This window comes from Myotis davidii, unplaced genomic scaffold, assembly GCF_000327345.1.
Source record: "Myotis davidii unplaced genomic scaffold, ASM32734v1 scaffold268, whole genome shotgun sequence".
Lineage (NCBI taxonomy): Eukaryota > Metazoa > Chordata > Mammalia > Chiroptera > Vespertilionidae > Myotis > Myotis davidii.
Genome location: NW_006383015.1, coordinates 56,437 through 77,700, shown reverse-complemented (window position 1 = coordinate 77,700; position 21,264 = coordinate 56,437). Strand labels below are relative to the sequence as shown.

Below are 21,264 nucleotides of genomic sequence, written 5' to 3'. Positions count from 1 at the left end.
TAAAAGTAAAACATAGATAACTGCACATCAAAATGCTTATCTTTAAATGGATTTAATGTGAAAATGCACAAAACAGAACCTTGTTGTGAGTGTTTCTACTTATGGTCAGTATAGATAAAGTACAGTCATATAAATTGTGTGTAATGGTTTCACTTCTGTAACTTGTGCATTTTAATTCTCAACTCCATCCCTTAGTGACAATCCTTCTACTTGTGTTAACTTACTTTCTTCATCTGTATAATAGCTACTGTAGTATTACTTATCCTGACAAAGTTTAAATAAGATAATCAGTGTGAAATTACCTAGAAAACTTTACCCTGGATACAATTATGTGTATTTATGCTGTTATTGGTGCTAAGTCTAGGACAGTGATAAAAAGTGATACAGCTGTGTCAGGTTTCTGTGCCCTTTCTGCTCTGCCAGGTTGATCTGGATTCCAGGCACATTGGTTGGATAACAAGTGAACTTCCAGGAGGGGATAATCACATCATCAAAATTGAATTAAAGGGCCCAGAAAATACACTGAGAGTTCGACAAGTAAAGGTCTTGGGCTGGAAGGATGGCGAAAGCACAAAAATTGCTGGCCAGATCTCAGCCAGTGTGGCCCAGCAGAGGAACTGTGAAGCTGAGACTCTGCGAGTGTTCAGACTCATCACATCACAGGTGAGTGTCCTCACTACGAAACCAGCACAGGATATATTATTTCAACAATAATATCAAGAGGGTTGACAAAATATTTTGTAGAACTTACTAGAGATTGCTGGCTACAAATGTGGCCCATTTTTCGTCTCATAGCCCTAAACTCCTCTTATATTTCACTTTACCTTCATAATTCTGAAAAGCAGTAGTATAGAGCAGGAACAACATGGTAATATTAATAAAGCCTGCACACAATCAGCTGATGAGTCTTCTACCTTTCACCGTGGTAATTCCTGCCATTAATTTCTTCTCATACCCTTGTCTTCTTCATCAGGTATTTGGAAAACTCATCTCTGGAGATGCTGAACCCACCCCTGAACAAGAGGAAAAAGCACTGTTGTCATCACCTGAAGGAGAGGAAAAAGTATACAATGTATTTATTTGTATTCTAAAAATATTTTTATTTCCCTTTTTCATTTTCTTTTGTTCAGTGAAGTAATCCATGTATTGCTGTGTATTTAAATAGATATGTAATAATTAGTTTATGTGCAGTTCATATTTTTTACTTTAATTAGAAGATAAAGGAACTATCAAAAGAAGTTCATTATTCAAGTGTGATCTAGCTAGTATTTTAAGTAGTAACAAAATTTACTCTATACTTTGGGCTGTTGTATTCAAGTGTTAGCATTTGTAAAATTAACTTAGTCATTTACTGTGCAGTATACCATCAGTCATCTTCTTCCTCCATTTTCTCTGTCTTCACAGTATAGCCTAAAGATCATCTTCTCCATGGACTTTCTTCATGCTTTCCCCAAAACACACCATAGTTTCCCTCTGCTAAACTTCTTAGTAACCTCTATATGTCTCTTGGTTTCTCACTTGTTATGCTTATTTGTATACATGTTTTATCTCTTCTTCTACTGAATCATAGTCTCTTAAAAACTAAGTACATGTCTTGTTTGTCTTTGTATCCACCATGGCATAAACACCTATGTGTTGAGTAAATTTTTATTGGAATAACCTGTTCTTAGCACTATTTTTTTAAATTTCTTCTAAAATGCAGTTGTGTTACTTAATTTGGTCAAAAGCACTGTACCTAAGAGGAAACCCTCACTCGTTTCCAAAAAGGGAAGTCAACTCTGATTAATCTCATTATTTTTGTGCCTTTAGATGTTACAAATAACTATCTTGGCAGCCCTTTGAAAGATAATTTAAAGGATTTACCTAGTTTAACACTGCCTTCTGAATCACCCACATTTTTCTATTAGGGGTCTGTAAAATAATAATATTTCATAAACAGGTCATTTCTTTCAGCACCTTTTGCAGATATCATTTTAAAGACTCCAAGACTCTGTAACTACTCATTAAACCAACTGAATTTTAGCAAGTGACAATTCTATCCTTTAAAACCTTGAGAACTGGCCTCAAAAACACTTGCATTCTGTCCTAAATATTAAATCCCTTACCCCCAATAAATCAACAAGGATATTATATATAGTATATAATTAACTTACTAAATATGTGAAAGAATTGCACTTGTGATAGGATTTCAGAGTTCATTGAGATAGACCATTGTGCCCTGGAGTGATCAGAGAAGGCTTCTTGGGGGAATATTGGACATGAGTTAGACTCGAAAGAGAATGGATGAAAGTTAGATTAATCGGGAAGATGGGCCCAAGAGTTCATTGGAGAGGCTGGCCTAATAGGAGAGTACATATTGAGCTGTTACGATTGAATAGGAAAGATTATACCAGCAGTTGGATTCCTATGAAATAACACAATTTTTAAGAGAATCATTTTACATCAGCTTTTTAAGTAAGGTTTAGACAGAAAAATTTTATCCTTTTCAACTGTATCATTTGATGAATTTTGACCAATATGTATACAGCAGTGAAATTATCACTGTGATCAAGTTTTAAAGCACATCACCCCCAAAATTTCCCTCATGCTTCTTTGTAGTCAGTCCCCTCATCTCATGCTTAGACCTTGTCAACCACTTTAGTGTAGCATCTGTTTGGATCTTTCACTCATGCTTTTATATTGGGTTATTTGTGTTATTATTGGGTTATAAAATCTCTTTATATATTCAGTATATTCAGGCTATGTGTCCTGTGTGTTCAAATATTTTCTCCTACTCTGAAGCTTATCTTTCAGAGAGCAGAAGTTCTATTTAATGAAGTCTGCTGTATTTTTTTCTAAATGACTCATGATTTTTGTGTCTTACCTAAAATGTAAAATCACAAATATTTTTACCATATTTTCTTCTAGAAACAGAGTTTTAGTTATTTTATTTAGAACTATGTACATTTTAAGTTAATTTATCTGGATTCTCTATTTTATATCTTCTATATACATAAAAGCTTAATATGTAAAGTGTCCCCTCGGGAATTCAACTGGGAGACCGGGAGTTTGATCACTCGCTATGATGTGCACTGACCACCAGGGGGTGGCACAGAACGAAGGAAAGCCCCAGCCAGCAGCCGGGGAAGGGAGGCCCTAGCCAGCACCAGAAGGCCCTGATCAGCCCTGGTCACTGGCCAGGCCTAGGGACCCATACATGAATTTTGTGCACCGGGTCTCTAGTATATATATGTAATGTTACACCACCATCTGACTGTCTTGATTACTGCAGCTATATAGAAAATCATAGAATCAAATTCCAACCTGGTTCTCTTTCAGTGCTGTTTTCTAGGGCCTTTGCATATTCATATAAAGCTTAAAATTAGTTTCTCAGCTCCCCTCCTGCCCCCCAAAATATATTCTTGTATATTGATTGAAATTGCACCAGATTGATAAGTCAATTTGGAGAGAATCAGTATCTTAGTAATATTGAGTACTTTTATCCAAAAGCATGATATAGTCTCGCCATTTATTTGGATCTTATTCAATATCTGTCAGCAATGTGCTGTAGTTCAGTGTATAGGTCTTATTAAATTGTTCCCTAAACATTTTATGGTTTTTATACTATTGTAAATGGTCTTTTCTTTTTGCTTTCCAGTTGTTCATTTCTAGCATATAGTTGACTTTTGTGTATTGAATTACATCCTGTGATCTTAAGTCCACTTATTCTTGAAGCTTTTTTGTGGAACCTTTGAGATTTTCTTCATAGATAATCATGTACTCTGTAAGAGTTGGCTTTACTTCTTCCTTTCCAATCTGTATGCTTTAAATTTTTCTTGTGTCTTTGGAATGTTGAAGAGCTTCAGTACCATGTTGAATAGAAGTGTTAGGATCAAACATCTTTTCCTTCTCTGGATCTTAAAAGGAAAGCATTCAGTCTTTCACCATTACGTGTGATGTTAACTATAGATTTTTTTATAAATGCTCTTAATCAGATTGAGGATATTTCCTTCTGTTCCTGGCTTGTTAAGAAATTTTGTCATAATGGATATTTTCACATATTTCTCTTTTTGTATTTTCTTTTATTCAGTAAAATAATCCATGTATTATTATGTCTGTTAATAGATATGTAATATAAGTTTATATGCATTTCATTTTTCTTTAGTAAACGAGAAGGTAAACTAGGGGAATGGTTGTTAAATGGTACAGTGTTTCTTTTAGGATGATGAAAAAAAGTGTTCGAAAACTGACTGTGGTGAGGTTTGCACGTATCTGCAAATATGCTATAAACCATTGATTGCACATTTCAGATGACATGGTATAGTATGGTATGTGAACTATATCTCAGTAATGCTAACTTCAAAAACCACAAATTATGAAGAATGTTAAAAAATAAGAAAACTCATTTGTTTCTATATGATTTAGCTAGTATTTTAAGTAGCAAAAAAATTATTCTACAAATTTACTTTCTTTAATTGATACAGGGCTATTGCAGTTATCTATTATTCTTGAGGGGGGCTATGGTAGTTCTTTATGTAATTTGTCCATTTCATCTAACAGACTGAGTTTATTGGCATAAGTTGTCCATTATATACTCTGGTTATCTTTAATATCAGTAGAATCTTTGGTGGTATATCTTCTTTTATTATTCTTTTAATCTGTTTACTTTGGGTTTTATTTTTTTCTAGTTTTATAATAACCAAACATAGAGCATAGACTAGCAGTGATGGTGAACCTTTTGAGCTCGGCATGTCAGCATTTTGAAAAACCCTAACTTAACTCTGGTGCCGTGTCACATAGAGAAATTTTTTGATATTTGCAACCATAGTAAAACACAGACTTATATTTTTGATGTTTATTTTATATATTTAAATGCCATTTAACAAAGAAAAATCAACCCAAAAAAATGAGTTCGCTTGTCACCTCTGACACATGTGTCATAGGTTCTCCATCACTGGCTAGAGACCTTTCTTTTCTCAAGTAATGCTGTGATTTTTCTTCTAACCACTGCTTTAGTTAAGTGTCACAATTTTAATGTGGTGTGTGTTTGTGTGGCTTTTTTTTTTTTTTCATTTTATTCAGTTCAAAATATTTTCTGACTCCCATTTTGATTTCTTCTTTGACCCCTGGATAAATATTTAGAAGTGTTTTGTTTAATTTCTAGATATTTGGGGATGTCACTCATAGCTTTCTATATTAATTTCTAGTTTAATTCCATTGTAATAAAAATATATACTTTGTATAATTTCCGCTTTTTTTAAATTGTTAAGCCTTAGCTGATTTGGCTTAGTGGATAGACCATCCACCTGCAGACTGAAGGGTCCCATGATTCTGGTCAAGGGCACATGCCCAGGTTGCAGGCTCGATCCCTAGTAGAAGGCGTGCAGGAGGCAGCCGACCAATGATTCTCTCTCATCATTGATGTTTCTATCTCTCCATCTCCCTTCCTCTCTGAAATCAATAAAAATATTTAATAAATAAATAAAAGAAAATTGTTAAAATTTTATTTCTGGCTCATAATATGATATATTTTAGTGAATGTCCATGTGAACTTGAAAAAAATATGAACTCTGTTTTTGTTCTTTGATGGGGTTCTATAAATATCAGTTAATTCAAGATGGTTGGTAGTTTTGTTCATGTCTTCAAGAGCCTTTAAACAAAAGAGTGTCTTGCCTCAGTTTTCTTACCTGTAAAATAGGCAGGACATCAGATTTTACCTTATGGGGTTGTTGTAAAGATTAAATAATATATTTATATATACGATTTACATTCCCAACAACACGGTGCATAAAGGTTCCTTTTACTCCACATTCTTGCCAACACTTGTTATTCTTGTCTTTTTCATAATACCCATTCTAACAGGTGTGAGGTGGCATCTCATTTGTGGTTTTGATTTGTATTTCTCTGATAATTAGTGATGTAGAGCACTTTTTCATGTACCTGTTGGTCATCATCTGTATGTCTTCTTTGGAAAAATATCTGTTCAGATCCTCTACCTATTTTTTAATCAGTTGTTTGGGTTTTTTGCTATTGAGTTATATTTTAGAGATTAGTCCATTAACAGATACATGATTTGCAAATTTTTTTCCATTCATTAGGTTGCTTTTTCATTTTATTGATGGTTTCCTTTGCTATGCAGAAGCTTTTTAGTGTGATGTAGTCCCACATGTTTTATTTTGATACCTTAAAATGTCAAATGTACAAGTTTTATTCACAGAGCTTGCTTTTTCTTTTTCCTTTTTCTATGTAAAGGCAACATCAGATGCTGACCTGAAAGAACATATGGTTGGAATCATATTCAGTAGGAGTAAACTGACTAACTTACAAAAACAGGTTGGTTCAGATCCATTTCATTGTCTTCATCAGTTTTTTATCGTTTTCCAAAATCTATGGAGGCTTTCTTATGCTAACTCTTTTATAGATCCTGCAGAATATATCTGCCTTTTCCTAGAGAGAAAAGAGTATATTGGCATACCTGCATCACTTTAAAGATTTCTTTTGCGTGTTAACTTTCCTACTTTGCTGCTCTTTGTTATGTATTTTCAGGTAGATTATTTCATTATGGTGACAAATGCCCAATTATATCAGATTTCATTTGCATGTCTTGTGTTCCTTTAACCACCATTTTTTGTTTGTTGATTGATTTCTTTTTAATTTGCTGAGCAATTATATTAACCAAACCAGTGTTAGTATTTTTACACTGGTTGTAAGAGGATTGAGAAGTACCACAACATTGTTCAAATGTGCCCAAATAACATAAAAAGTAGCCCTTCAGCCCTAGCTGATTTGGCTCAATGGATAGAGCATTGGCCTTCGGACTGAAGAGTCCCAGGTTCAATTCCGGTCAAGGGCACATGCCTGGATTGCGGGCTTGATCCCCAGTAGGGGGCATGCAGGAGACAGCTGATCAATGATTCTCTCTCATCATTGATGTTTCTCTCTCTCTCTCCCTCTCCTTTCCTCCCTGAAATCAATAAAAATATACTTTAAAAAAAATTAGCCCTTCAAAAGTCAAGTAAAATATTGGTTTTAAATTAGCCCATTATTGCCCGGCCAGTGTAGCTTATCAGTTGAGTGTTGACCTATGAACCAGGGAGTCACAGTTTCATTCCTGGTGAAGGCACATGCCAGGGTTCTGGGCTCGATCACTTGTGGGAGGCATGCAGAAGGCAGCAGATCCATGATTCTCTCTCATCATTGATATTTCTCTCCCTCCCTCTCCTTTACTCTCTGAAATCAATAAAAATATTTTTTTTAAAAAAATTAGTCCATTATTTTAACTTTAAATACCATTAAATAAATGACAACTTTATTTGTGCTTTATCTTTTTAACAGCTTCTTGTTGAATCTTAGTTGTAAAATGTACTGTTATTTTATATATCACTTAAAAAGAAAATTTACTGTGTATTAAGTTGTGAATGCCATTAATTATAAAATACATTGATTTCAGGGAGGAAATTTGTGTTATAATTGAGATGATAGAAGTGATAAAATATGGTAATTCATGTTTGTTTGATGTCTTAAACCAGCAATTTTCAACCTTTTCATCTCGTGGCATACATAAATTAATTGCTAAAATTCTGTGGCACACCAAAATATGTATTATTTGTGGATCTAACAAAAAAATAGGTATAATTTTGATTTATTCACACCAAACAGCTCTTGTTGTGTTGGCTGTTATGTTTTTATTTGGCAATCTAAGGGAAAAGAGGTCAGTGTCCCTGACTAAATAGTCAGGTATTGCATGTTTTAAAAATTCTTGCAGCACACCAGTTGAAAATCTCTATCTTAAACTATAGGCAGGGGCATTAGTAGCTTGTATATAAGTAGCTTAAGTAAATTCTACATATCAGTTGATTTAGATATTCAGATTTTTAATCATGGTTCCCCTAGTTTTTTTAAAAAAAAATTTTTTAAGACAAGTTGAGAGAATGGTATGATGTAGAATTAACTGGGAGGAAGAGTATTGAGTATCAACTATATTCTTGTCTTTTTATAGGAAAACTAAGAGTAGTAAATCAAACTTACAAATATGTTTTTATGTTTTCCTTATGTTGCTATGTCACCTTTTAAATAGGTATGTGCTCACATAGTCCAGGCTATTCGCATGGAAGCCACCAGAGTTCGTGAAGAATGGGAACATGCCATATCAAGCAAAGAAAATGCCAATTCTCAGCCCAGTGATGAAGATGCCTCCTCTGATGCTTACTGCTTTGAGCTGCTCTCTATGGTTTTAGCATTGAGTGGCTCTAATGTGGGCCGGCAGTATCTGGCTCAGCAGCTAACTCTGCTCCAGGATCTCTTCTCACTTCTCCACACAGCATCCCCTCGAGTCCAGAGACAGGTGACTGATCGTACCACTACCCTTTTGTATTAGTATTTTCTTACTTGAAACATTGTTAAAAAAATTAAACTAGTAAAGTATAGAACTTTATCAATTTTATTTTATTTTGTTATGTTTTAGGTTTATGGGATGTATTTTAACTCCATGCTTTTTATTTTTGATTCATTGTAATGAGAATACGGAAGAGGAAAATACAGTTTATTTTACTGATGTGCTGTTGTGATAAGAGTGTTCTGGCTATGAGTTTCTTACTACCCTGAGATCTAGAATTGAATTTTCCCTTAATCCTAACCAAATAAAAGACATCTTTTTTCTTGCTGCCCTGAAGTGGTAATTACCATCTGGGACTTTTTTTTAAATAGTGTTTAAATCATATTTCTTTGCTTCTCAAATATTTGAAGTCATAAAATGGCCGCTATGTTCATTTAAAAAGTTGAAAACTTTAAAACACTAACCTTTTAATGGAATTCTTTCCTTTTATTTTTCTTACCAGGTGACCTCCTTATTAAGACGAGTTTTGCCTGAAGTGACGCCTAATCGTCTGGCCAGCATCATAGGAGTGAAATCTCTTCCCCCAGCAGATATCAGTGATATCATTCACTCAACAGAGAAAGGAGATTGGAATAAGCTAGGTATTTTGGACATGTTTCTAGGATGCATTGCCAAAGCCCTCACAGTACAGCTCAAAGCCAAAGGAACCACCATCACAGGAACAGCTGGAACCACCGTGGGCAAAGGAGTTACAACAGTTACCCTTCCAATGATTTTCAATTCCAGGTTGGTCATTATGGCTGTTTTATACTAAAATAAAACAGAATGAGCTACTGTTTGGAGAATTCAGACATGAATTCTACCTTGTCAAATTCTACCTTATTTTCTTATTCACCAAATAAACGCCATATATACTGACCCATGTATGATAAAGAATGCTGTATATAATAATAAAAATCATTTTGGGATTAGTGGGGAAAAGAGTCTGCTAAATATATTTTTCCCACGTAGAAAAATAATTATAGGCCCTTTCCTCACACCATATACAAAAATAAACAAGGTTAATTAAAGCTTTATATATTTCTTTTAAAATTCTACAAGGATAAATCATAGAAGAATATTTTTGTAATCTCCAATTTGGGAAAACTTTAAATGAAACATAGAACCCAAAAGTCAGAGAGGAAGAGATTCACAGATTTGACTACATAAAAATGGAAATTAATTGATAGACAGTACTTTTAAAATACAGCAACTGACTTGGAAAAAATATTTAACTTTTATATAGCGGACATTGAATTATTAGGCATAATATTAGAAGAATGAGTACAAATCATTGAGAAAAAGACAACTGATAAATGACAAGACAAGTAAATTCAGAGAAGAAAAACTACAAATGCCAGGGAACAAATGAAAAGACTCTTCACTAGTAATCAGAGAAATATAGATAAAACAATAGAGAATATCTTTGCATTGGCAGCATTATTAAGAAATAGGCACTTTTTATTATAGGTAATGTAGATTGCTACAGTTTTTTTGGATATCAGTTTGATAGCATATCACTATATTTATAATATGCATTTCTTTTAACCTCCCAATTCTACTTCTACAATTGTTTCCATCAGAGGTGTCCATACATGTGCACAGATATGCAAGAGTGTTTATTCCAGAAATGTATGTTACAGCAGAAAATTGGCAACATGCTAGTAAAAGAGACAATCCATGATATTAACAAAAAACATCAGAATGTAAATCAGCATATTGCTTCCTTTATCTCCATAGACTTGCTAAGGAAAAAAAATGCCAGCTGAACTCAACAGTAGTTTACTCAGTGATATAGTTGACATATTCTGGTGCAAATTCTTTATTATCTCTATGGACAAAGGGTTTGTGGACTATGGATATACATTGAATAGCACTGTTCTAGAAGATGCATACACAAATATAAAATATTTCAAAGGGAGCACATATTAGAATAGCTAGTCTCTTGATGTTGAAGACACAGATAATAGGTAATGTGTTGATTAATATTCTTTAAAAAGGCTTTATTTGTATCATTTAAAGAATTAAAATGCTACATATTGAAATAACAGCTTTCATCTAATTCATCTGTAACTATCACTGACTGGTTTGCAAATGCTGACTTTTCTTTGTAGTTATATTCGACGAGGTGAAAGTCATTGGTGGATGAAGGGCTCAACTCCTACTCAGATCTCAGAGATTATCATTAAACTTATTAAGGATATGGCAGCAGTAAGTTCCCATCCTCCTGATCGTTGTCAATGAAATGCAGTAGAAATCTTATTAACAAAACAAGCAGCTTATTCTACTGAATAAATAGGAGAAGTACATTAGTATTATTTTGGTTTACTTAGAAGCTCTGTTTAATAGGTTAACCTTTTTACCATTTGTCTTTTAGTTATAAATGTGTCCGTTGTGTAAATTATGTTCATTTCAAGCTTCCCAGTTCATTTACTTGAGAATTGTAACATGTCTTCCAAGACTTTAAAACAATATGTATATATTCTTTGAACCCTAAAAATTAGCTTGATTCTGAAACAAAAAGGAAAAAATGGGTTCCCAAAGTGGATATTTCTCCTCTGCAGTTTTCATGGTTTATAAAAATTGTACTCTTTTTTAAAATATGTTTTTATTGATTTTAGAGAGGAAGGTAAAGGGGGAGAAAGAGAGAGAGAAACATCGAGGAGAGAGAAACATCCATCAGCTGCTTCCTGCATGCCCCCTTCTGGGAACAGAGCCTACAACCTGGGCACTGAGCCACACCAGCCAGACTACTGAGCCACACCAGCCAGACTACTCTTTTTATTAATGTCCTACACTACTATCTTTAGATGTTGGCTTTGTGGGAAGATCTGGGAGTGTGGAGGAAAGGGAATTACTTATCAGAGTGCCTTACTCTTTCTGGGTGCTCCATAACGTTCGTTTACTTACATTCCATTATATCCAGGAGTCCAGCCAGAGGAGGGCAAGATACTCAGATTATAGATTCCTAAGAGGTAGAATAGATGGCAGGCCATTTTGAAGGAGAAATTTGAACTGCTCCTTAAAAGACTGATAGAACATGGATATGAGATAAGAAAAGTTATTCTGGGGAAATATAAAATCCTAGCACTTTTCCAACAGCATGGACATTTCCTCAAGCAGAGAAATGGGGAATTGTTTCAGTTCTCAAATAGGCTTTCTCAATAGGTTCACTAGATGGAAATATTTAGGAAAACTGTTTAGGAACATCTAAATTCTATAGAAATTAAAAAGTGATGGTGATTGGTAAAGATCAAGTTAGCAAATTAAGGTAGTTGTAATTTGAACCCATTTATTCTCTTGGGTTCCAGTAATTCTCATCTAAAGCAATTATCTATATAAATTTCATGTAAAGCAACAATGTTTCATAATCAAAATTTCTCAAGCATAGAAACCTTAGTATTTCTGTTATATATTTATCAAAATGTAAAAGGAAATACCCTTGAACTCTATAGAGTATTGAGAACCTAATTTATTTACTTTGATTTTGTATTATCAAAATAGTGATTAGAAGTTGAATTTTTTAGAGGGTGATGAAAATTTTTTATTTCAAAACTATGCCCCTTGATTAAAATTCCATTAATAAATCTTTCCTTATGGGTGAGAGATGTGATTTCAGAGAGTAGAATTTGATACCATGACTATACATTTCTGGTTGCTTGTTAAATTATTGTGTCCTACTCAATAGGGTCATCTCTCCGAAGCATGGTCCCGAGTGACAAAAAATGCCATTGCAGAAACCATCATTGCCTTGACCAAGATGGAGGAAGAATTTAGATCTCCAGTGAGATGTATTGCAACAACTAGGGTAGGTTTTTTTTCATTTGGTCTATATTCTTGCATGTTCTGTTTTTCAGTAATAGGTTTGAATTAATAGGTCAGCTATTATTTTTACCAAATATTTATTTAAAAAAATGAAGGTTTTTTGAATTATGAAATAAGTATAGTGGTTATTAATATTCCCTGTTATGTGTTCTTTATCACTTGTTTTTGTTATCAATTACGGAAACTCAGGAAATACTGGTTAGAAAGGGCTAACTTTCCGTATATGTCACTGTGTTATCTTTTTAATGGTGTATTTACCATAGCTTACACAGTAAGTTTAGTGTCGGCATTATGCTGTGATACACTGAGGTCCTTTGAAGACAAGGTCCTCCCTATTACTTTTGGTATGGCCCAGTTGTCCAAAAGTAGAGCCCTATAGCATACTCATTGTGTATACAGGCCTTGCTTTTTTAAAAAGCAAAAAAATTGTGCCTGCAGTGGAGTAGGGCGGAATCTTTTAGAGCAAGCATGTCAAACTCAAAGGCTAACACAGGCCAAATGAACAAGGTTTAAGTTTACGTGTGCTGCAAAAAAAAAAAGCTTAAATTTTCATAGAAACGTAGGTTTATTTTGATAGAGATGTGCTGAATACAAAGGGCTGAAATAAATGAGTAATAACTGCACAAATTAATAAGTGTAATGCACATAAACCTATTTTCCTTGTTCTCTGAAGCAAAATATTTTCTGTTGCACACACCAAACAAGTCAGTACAAGACTAATGACATGGCAATCAGCTGCTAAAATATTCACTGCTAGTATTAGTGGAGAGAAATGGTGCACCTGTGCGTAAGGGAAATGAATGCAACACGATTACAGTAATCAGTCATTAATGAATGTTGTCGTCATTATTAACTAGAGGCCCGGTGCACGAAATTCGTGCTCTGGGGTGGTGGGGGGTGGGGGTCCCCTCAGCCCGGCCTGTGCCCTCTCGCAGTCTGGGAGCCCTCTGGGGATGTCTGACTGATGGCTTAGGTAGCGGGCCTAAGCTGGCAGTCGGACATCCTTAGTGCTGCGAGGCAGGAGAGGCTTCTGCCACCGCCACTGCGCTCGCCAGCCGTGAGCCCGGCTCGGGGCTTCTGGCCGAGCGGCGCTCCCCTTGTGGGAGCACACTGACCACCAGGGGGTAGCTCCTGTGTTGAGCATCTGCCCCTTGGTGGTCAGTGTGCGTCATAGTGACAGGTCGTTCCGCCGTTCAGTCGATTTGCATATTAGCTCTTTATTATATAGGATTATGTATAACAGGATATTGTAAAATTTAAGTTACGAAATTTTTATTAAAACGTTTCTTACACATCATCGTATTGGCTGGGCAAAAAAAATATTCATTGTGGGCCGACAAATTTGACATGCTTGTTTTAGAGAGTAGGATTGCATTCTTCAAATGAGACATCTGCAGGAATTTGTTACCTACCAAATTTCATGTCCCATGTGCTTCCAAAAGAGATTTGAGATCTTGAAGCAGGGCAATGTGACAGCATTGGGAAGAAGTAAACACTGATGGATAGTGCTTAAGTTAATTCTCAGAAGTCTGAAAAGGAAGATAAATTATATTTCCCTAGGGCAGAAAAAAACCAATTTGGGCTATGTTGCTAGTGAGTGTGGCATCTGAAGCACTTACTTTTTTTTTAAGTTTTTTTTAAATTAATCTTTATTGTTGAGATTATTACAGATGTCCCTCTTTTCCCCCCCCCTATAGCTCCCCTCCACCCAGTTCCTACCCAGCCTTAGGCTCTCACCACCCTATTGTCTGTATCCATAGGTAATGCATACTTGTATATAAGATCTTTGTCTAATCTCTTCCCACCCTTCCCTCCCCCTTTCCCTCTAGGTATTGTCAATCTGTTCCATTTCCATGCCCCTGGTTCTGTTCCATTCACCAGTTTATCCTTTTTCATCAGATTTTTTATTCATTTGATTTTTAGATTCAATTTTTGATAGGTATATATTTGTTGCCACTTTGTTCATATGTTTTATCTTTACCTTTTTCTTCTTCCTTCTCTTCTTAAAGAATACCCTTCAGCATTTCATATAATACTGGTTTGGTGGTGATGAACTTCTTTAGCTTTTTCTTGTCTGTGAAGTTCTTTATCTGACCTCCAATTCTAAATGATAGCTTTGCTGAGTAGAGTAATCTTGGTTGTAGGTTCTTGCTATTCATCACTTTGAATATTTCTTGCCACTCCCTTCTGGCCTACATAGTTTTTGTTGAGAAATCAACTTACAGTTGTATGGGCACTCTCTTGTAGGTAACTACTTTTCTCTAGCTGCTTTTAAGATTCTTTCTTTGTCTTTTCCCTTTGGCATTTTAAGTATGATGTGTCTTGGTGTGGTCCTCTTTGGGTTCCTCTTGTTTGGGATTCTCTATGCTTCCTGGATTTGTAAGTCTATTTCTTTCACCAGGTAGGGGAAGTTTCCTATCATTTCTTCAAAAGGTTTTCATTATCTTGTGCGTCCTCTCTGCGTCCTCTCTCTCTCTCTCTCTCTCTCTCTCTCTCTCTCTCTCTCTCTCTCTCTCTTCTTCTGGCACTTCCATAATTCGGATGTTGCTATGCTTGAAGTTGTCCCAGAGGCATCTTTACAACTATCTTCATATTTTTGGATTCTTTTTGCTCTTCTGGTTGGGTGTTTTTTGCTTCCTCATATTTCAAATCATTAATTTGATTCCCAGGATCCTCTAGTCTATTGTTGAATCCTTGTATATTATTCTTTATGTCAGCCAGTGTATGCTTTTCCATTTTTTTGGCTTTCTCACTAAAATCCTTGAAAGTGTCACTAAGTCCCTTGGAGGTTTCTAGAAGATTCTTGAGTAACTTTATAACTCTGGTTTTGAACTCTATTGATAGAGTGGCTTTGTGTAGTAGGTGTTCTATAAAGCCCAGTGGTTAAGCCTCCCCAATCACCTGAGGTGGACACTCTAGTGCACCCCTTTGTGGGCTGTGTGCACAATCTTGTTGTAATTGAGCTTTGACCTCCAGGCCAATTAGCTGTGGGGACCAGCTGTGACTGCAGTGGGAGAGCTGCTGTGCAGGAGACATCCTTTTGGGGCAGAACTTGCTTCAATGGGGCTTTGGTGCTCACTGAGTCTGCCCGTTGAGTGTGTCACTTATGGATGTGAAGAATTGTAATCTGGTATGGTCTCACACTGACCACTAGGTACACTGGCTCTTGACTCTCCAGGGAGGTGCAAAGTCAGCCACTGCCTGGGGACACCCAGCAGGAGCTACAGAGAGATCTGCAGATTCTTCCTCTTTGTATCGGGTTTGGAAGTGCCCAGATGAGTCCCAGCTGTGAAGCAAGGCAGGCTGGTGTTGTTGCTGGTGCCAGATCTTGGGCCTTTTTATTGATAGGTTTGGTGCTCCCTGACCCAGCTGCAGGTTTTTTGATGGGTTTTTAGCCTAAGGAAGGACAGGCCATTCATATGCAAAAGCCGCTGGGCACAGTTTGGGTGGGTTGTAAATTGGGTGAGGCAGGGTCTCAGGGAATCACCAGGGCAGAGCAAAGAGAAATGGCTGCCAGTCAGTCCTGTAGCCAGGGAGGTCCCAGTGTAGGAACAATGACTGCTGTGAGCACCTCCATCTGGAAGAAAGCTGCCCTTGAATTCGTGCCCAGATGACAGACAGTCCAGTTTCTCCTTGTATGAGTCTGGGTCCCCCAGAGCCTCGCCCAGCACTGGAGCTCAGAGGAAGCAGGAGCTTGTAAATTCAGTTCATGGTGCCGGCCTTTTAAGAGGAGCAGCTGGGTCTCCAGCAGCCTGTGTGTCACTCAGCTCCAAACTGCCCTGGTTTTTACAGCCTGTAGTTCCTACTGCCCATAGGGACTTCTTTTCCCAGCTCTGGGCTGGGGTTCTGGTGTGGAGCTGGGACACTTGCTCCTCCCTGCAGCCTCTGCAGAGACAATCTCCCAATTAAAAAAGCGGCCCACATGGGTTCAGGACCAAGCCATTCTGCGCCTCTGCACCTCCTACCAGTCTCAGTGTGCTTTCTTTACTTCTCTAGTTGTAGGACTTCCATTCAGCCAGCTTTCAAGCGGTTCTGGATGATGGTTGTTCGGTATTTTAGTTGTAATTTTGATGTGGCTGTGGGAGACAGTGAGTACAGGCATTTGCCTATGCTGCCATCTTGGTTCTCTGCCAATATCTAAAAAGCTTTTATAGTATGGGAAAAAATGAGACCTCTGTCTCACTCTTAAAATTAAATTAAAGCACCTTTCAAAATTCATGGAAGCAAGAAGATAACACAAAGGATATGCTTGCTCTCTCCTGATTAAAAAGGTGGCACACGTGGGTGCCGGACCAGCCCATTCTGTGCCTCCACACCTCCTATGAGTCTCAGTGTGCTTTCTTTTTTACTCCTCTAGATGTAGGGCTTCCATTCAGCCAGCTTTCAGGCAGTTCTGGATGATGGTGGTTCTCTATTTTAGTTGTAATTTTGATGTGGCTGTGGGAGGCAGCGAGTACAGGTGTTTGCCTTCACTGCTATCTTGGTTCTCCTGAAGCAGTTATTCTGACTAATCCTCACCCACCCTGCATGTGTTCTCTTTATTCTGTGCCCCCCTTTTTTAGCATATTTTATTTTTCTTTTTCTGGCTTTTCTTTCACTAATTTTTCCCCTCTTACTCTTCATATCCAGTGACACTCCCATATACTTCTGAGTTAAGACAAATTATTTTTTTCAGTAATGAAGAAATATTTAATTCTATGTAAAACTGAAACTTATTCTTTAAGCCTCAGAAAGTGTTGAACTATTTTTTAGGGCAATTTTCTAGAGTTGTTAAACACTTGCTTTATTTGTTAGACATTTACTTATTTCTGACAAAGTGCACCAAGCATAGTGCTAGGTGATTAGGGGCATACAGAGACTTGTGAGTAACTGTTATTACCTACAAGAATTTAATATGAACCCAACTACTCATGGGACCCTACAACATTAAATATCCATTGTACCACCTTCCTTGGAATTTAATGTCTCTGGCAAATGATAATGGATAGAAAAATTTGCAGGAGTCATTGGAATATTAAATATGAAAATTCATATATTGCTATATTATTTTTGTAGTAGCCCAATCCTACATAATAAAAGGCTAATATGCAAATTGACCAAATGGCAGAACGACCAGTCACTGTGTTGAGCACTGACCACCAGGGGGCAGAGGCTCAATGTGGGAGCTGCTCCCTGGTGGTTAGTGCACTCCCACAAGGGGAGCACCACTCAGCCAGGAGCCAGGCTCATGGCTGGCGAGCACAGCGGCAATGGTGAGAGGCTCTCCTGCCTCCGCAGCAGCACTAAGGATGTAGGACATCCCCTGAGGGCTCCCGGACCTCGAGAGGGTGCAGGCTAGGCTGAGGGACCCCCTTACGCCCCCCCCCCCCCCGAGTGCATGAATTTCGTGCACCAGGCCTCTAGTAAAGGATAATTTTATATATCAGGCAGGAAATAGAGCGCTTAATCAGAGGGACATTTATTCAGTAAATATTTGAGTGCATACTATGTGCATGGCACATACAACAATCATGTACGTGTCTGATGCCACATCAGGAAATTTTGAGTAGCACTGGGTATTTACATAACTTCAGATACAGCTGGAATTTATTAAACTATTATCAAGTATCTGACAGCAACATTTTATAAGTCTTTCCTAAGTATTCAGTAGTGTAACAGCCTTTCTTTTCAACAGCTCTGGCTTGCTCTAGCATCACTGTGTGTTCTTGACCAGGACCATGTAGATCGTCTCTCCTCGGGGAGATGGATGGGAAAGGATGGACAACAAAAACAAATGGTAAGATGAAAATTATCTTATATAAAATGATCTTGTTTTTCTTTATAGTCAGCGGTAGCTTAGCTTTAAAAATACAGTACTATAAGTCAAAATACATAATTAGTGGAACTCTTGAAAAATTGTGTCACATTGCCAAAGTTCATCTCACAAGAGTTCCTTCTTTATAGTATATTAGGGGCCCAATGCATGAAATTCGTGCAAGAGTAGGTCTTCCTTTCCCCCCTGGTTGCCAGCACCAGCTTCCATCCGGCACCCAGGACCCGGGCTTCCCTCCAGCCGCCAGCACCCAGGACTGGGGCTTCCCTCCAGCCACCAGCAGGCACCCAGGACCCGGGCTTCCCTCACAGTCCTGGCTTAGTTCAGAAGGTCGTCCAGAAGGATGTCCAGTCTAATTAGCATATTACACTTTTATTATTATAGATTAGGGGCTTTAGGTATATAAAAGAGCTTTGCCCTTCTCTGAGACATGTTTGCATAGTATCAAAACTTGTTTTTAGCCAGACTTTGATTTCATATCTCAATTTTTGTAGTAAAATGTAATCAGTCTTATGGCAAGGAGAAAAAGCAGTAAGAGAGGCAATGTGACATACCATTTCTTCAGAAATGTACTTAAAGTAGGTTAGATATTCATCGTTTCATTCACTGAAAGAAAACTTTATATGGCTCTTTCAACACTTTCTTATTAATGGTTGAAGTTTCAAAAATGAATGTTTGAATATAATGGGGAGAAATTTTCTCAATCACTAAGCAAAGTATCCTATTTATTTTATTAATCATTGATTTAGGCCTTTGAGGAAATTTTATAATTTAATACACTTGCCATCATTCACTTTAATGTTCAGATTCCAAATTCTTAATAGACTTCAGTACTGTTACTGGTAAAAATAAATTACATTCAATTTGTGTGAATACTTTCTTATTAATCTAATGTAACCTATGGAAATGTTTTATTTTAGCCTATGTGTGATAACCATGATGATGGTGAAACTGCAGCAATCATTTTATGCAACGTATGTGGAAATCTATGTACTGACTGTGACAGATTCCTTCATCTTCATCGACGAACCAAAACTCATCAGAGACAGGTGAAAATTTCTGTCTTTACACACAGAACAGTATCTAGAACATAAAGTGTATTCAATAACTTTTGTGAAAGACTTAGGGTAATGAGAAAAAATGGACTTGGGAATCACAGCAGCTGTTTCACTTTCCAACTGTGAAAATCAAGCAAGTTGTTTAACATCTCTAAAACTTAGTTTCCACATTTATACAAACAGAACTGTTGTAAAGATTAAAGAGAAGATTGGAAATATATGGAACTTTTTGGAATGCTTTCTTAATAAAAGCCATTATTTTTATTGAATAATTAAATTTGTACTTCTCTTTCAGGGTCATAAATAAATATATTTTCCCTTTTCTTAATGATATAATAGGTCTTCAAAGAAGAAGAAGAAGCTATAAAGGTTGACCTTCATGAAGGTTGTGGTCGAACTAAATTGTTCTGGTTGATGGCACTTGCAGATTCTAAAACAATGAAAGCAATGGTGGAATTCCGAGAACACACAGGTAAAAGAGGACTTAAGATTGAGCCATGCCTGTTGGTTACCATTAAATTAGATGTTACTTTAAAATTACTTAATGTGATTAATTGAGTATATTCTGATAAGTAATTATCATGACATCATTGATCCCTGTCTATATTATTATATTTATGAGACAATGTTCAATGGTAGAAAGAGCATCAGGCTAAAAGTCAGGAAACCTGGTTTGCCACTAACTAGTTATGTAATCTTGAGCCAGTTATTTTATCTCCAAAACATGTGGGTTTTCATTTTGATTTATTTTTGAAAAAGTAAGTCTGCTATATTCCCAATTTATTTATATTAAATCTTACAAATTCTCAATTTTCAGTACCTCTGTCATCTGCCATTTGACTAACATGAATTCCGAATGTTAGAATTAGGTATAAACCTGAACAAACTTAACTCTAGATAGGAGTAACTTTTCATGCTATAAAAGCATCGTCTTTTTTTCTCAGAGCTGATTTTTTTCCCTATAATCTTACCATGACATACATAACATTAATAAATGTTCTAATGTTGAACCATCATTGTATTAATGATATAAACTACGCTTTTTTTTAAAGAATATTTTTTAAAATGTATTTTTATTGATTTCAGAGAGGAAGGGAGAGAGGGAGATAGAAATAGCAATGATGAGAATTATTGATTGGCTGCCTCCTGCAAGCCCCACACTGGGAATTGAGCCCACAACCTGGACATGTGCCCTGACTGGGAATCAAACCATGAGCTCTTGGTTCATAGGTTGACACTTAACCACTGAACCACACCAGCCAGGCTAAAAAGGATATTTTTAAGTTCAATGTATTACTATTATATTTTGAATTTTTCTATCTGTGTTTATAAAATGATCTTAGTCTATATTTTTCAAGCTTCCTGTTCTTTTTCATATTATTCTGTTCTTGTTTTTATGGGTTTGTTCCTTTTTTATTTCAAAATGTAAATCTAAATTATCCTATTATCTCTACCTCCTTGGGTGGGAATTCTGTTTTTCAAGTTTCATATTCTCTGATGAGGTTTTCTCCTATGAATTTTAATATTGCCATTGTGTAAAGGTACTTAAAGCTTTATTTCCCTTTGTTTTAAATACTTTTATTCAGTTTTTGTGTTATATTTTGTCTGGTATTGTGTTTTTTTTAGTGGGGGGCTTGCCATATCTGCTCAACCTGCTATTTTGACTAGAAGTCTAGTCTATTTCTTTTTACTGAAAAAGTATAAATCAGTTAATAATTTATTTGGCTTTAAGGATAGCTCTTCAGTTTCTTATCCCTTTTCTTGTGTAATTTGTAATTAGTGTAGCTTACAACCCTTCGGCTTGTAATTGCCAGACTGATTTCCCAGTGATGACAACTGACACAAACCTGTTTTGCTTGTTTGTTTGTTTTTTTTTTTTTTTTTTAAATATATTTTTTATTGATAAGATATTATTGGTGTAAGAGAAGAACAAATGTGTTCCCAAAATGCTGGCAAATGAGGACAAAATAGGTGAATGGTCTGTCAGAACACTATATCTCAGGCTGACGAGGTGATGGCCTCCAACCCACAAGGCTGTTTTAGAAGTCTGGGGGTCATCTCTGTGAGTCTCAAGGAACACCCTGGACCATTCCTACCTCTAGAGCAGTGATGGCGAACCTATGACACGCGTGTCAGAGGTGACACGTGAACTCATTTTTTTGGTTGATTTTTCTTTGTTAAATGGCATTTAAATATATAAAATAAATATCAAAAAT

At 36.4% G+C, this 21,264-nt stretch overlaps 1 protein-coding gene across 1 annotated transcript in view; it reads left to right on the top strand.

The window, feature by feature from the left end:
• MYCBP2 (MYC binding protein 2, E3 ubiquitin protein ligase) overlaps positions 1-21,264 on the top strand; it is a 253,516-nt gene that overhangs the window by 216,219 nt on the left and 16,033 nt on the right. Inside the window, 10 exon segments of the mRNA XM_015558101.1 lie at positions 424-663; positions 974-1,072; positions 6,232-6,312; positions 8,057-8,323; positions 8,817-9,100; positions 10,468-10,564; positions 12,042-12,161; positions 17,853-17,954; positions 18,911-19,039; positions 19,388-19,520. Coding sequence (XP_015413587.1) covers positions 424-663; positions 974-1,072; positions 6,232-6,312; positions 8,057-8,323; positions 8,817-9,100; positions 10,468-10,564; positions 12,042-12,161; positions 17,853-17,954; positions 18,911-19,039; positions 19,388-19,520 — 1,552 coding nt within the window.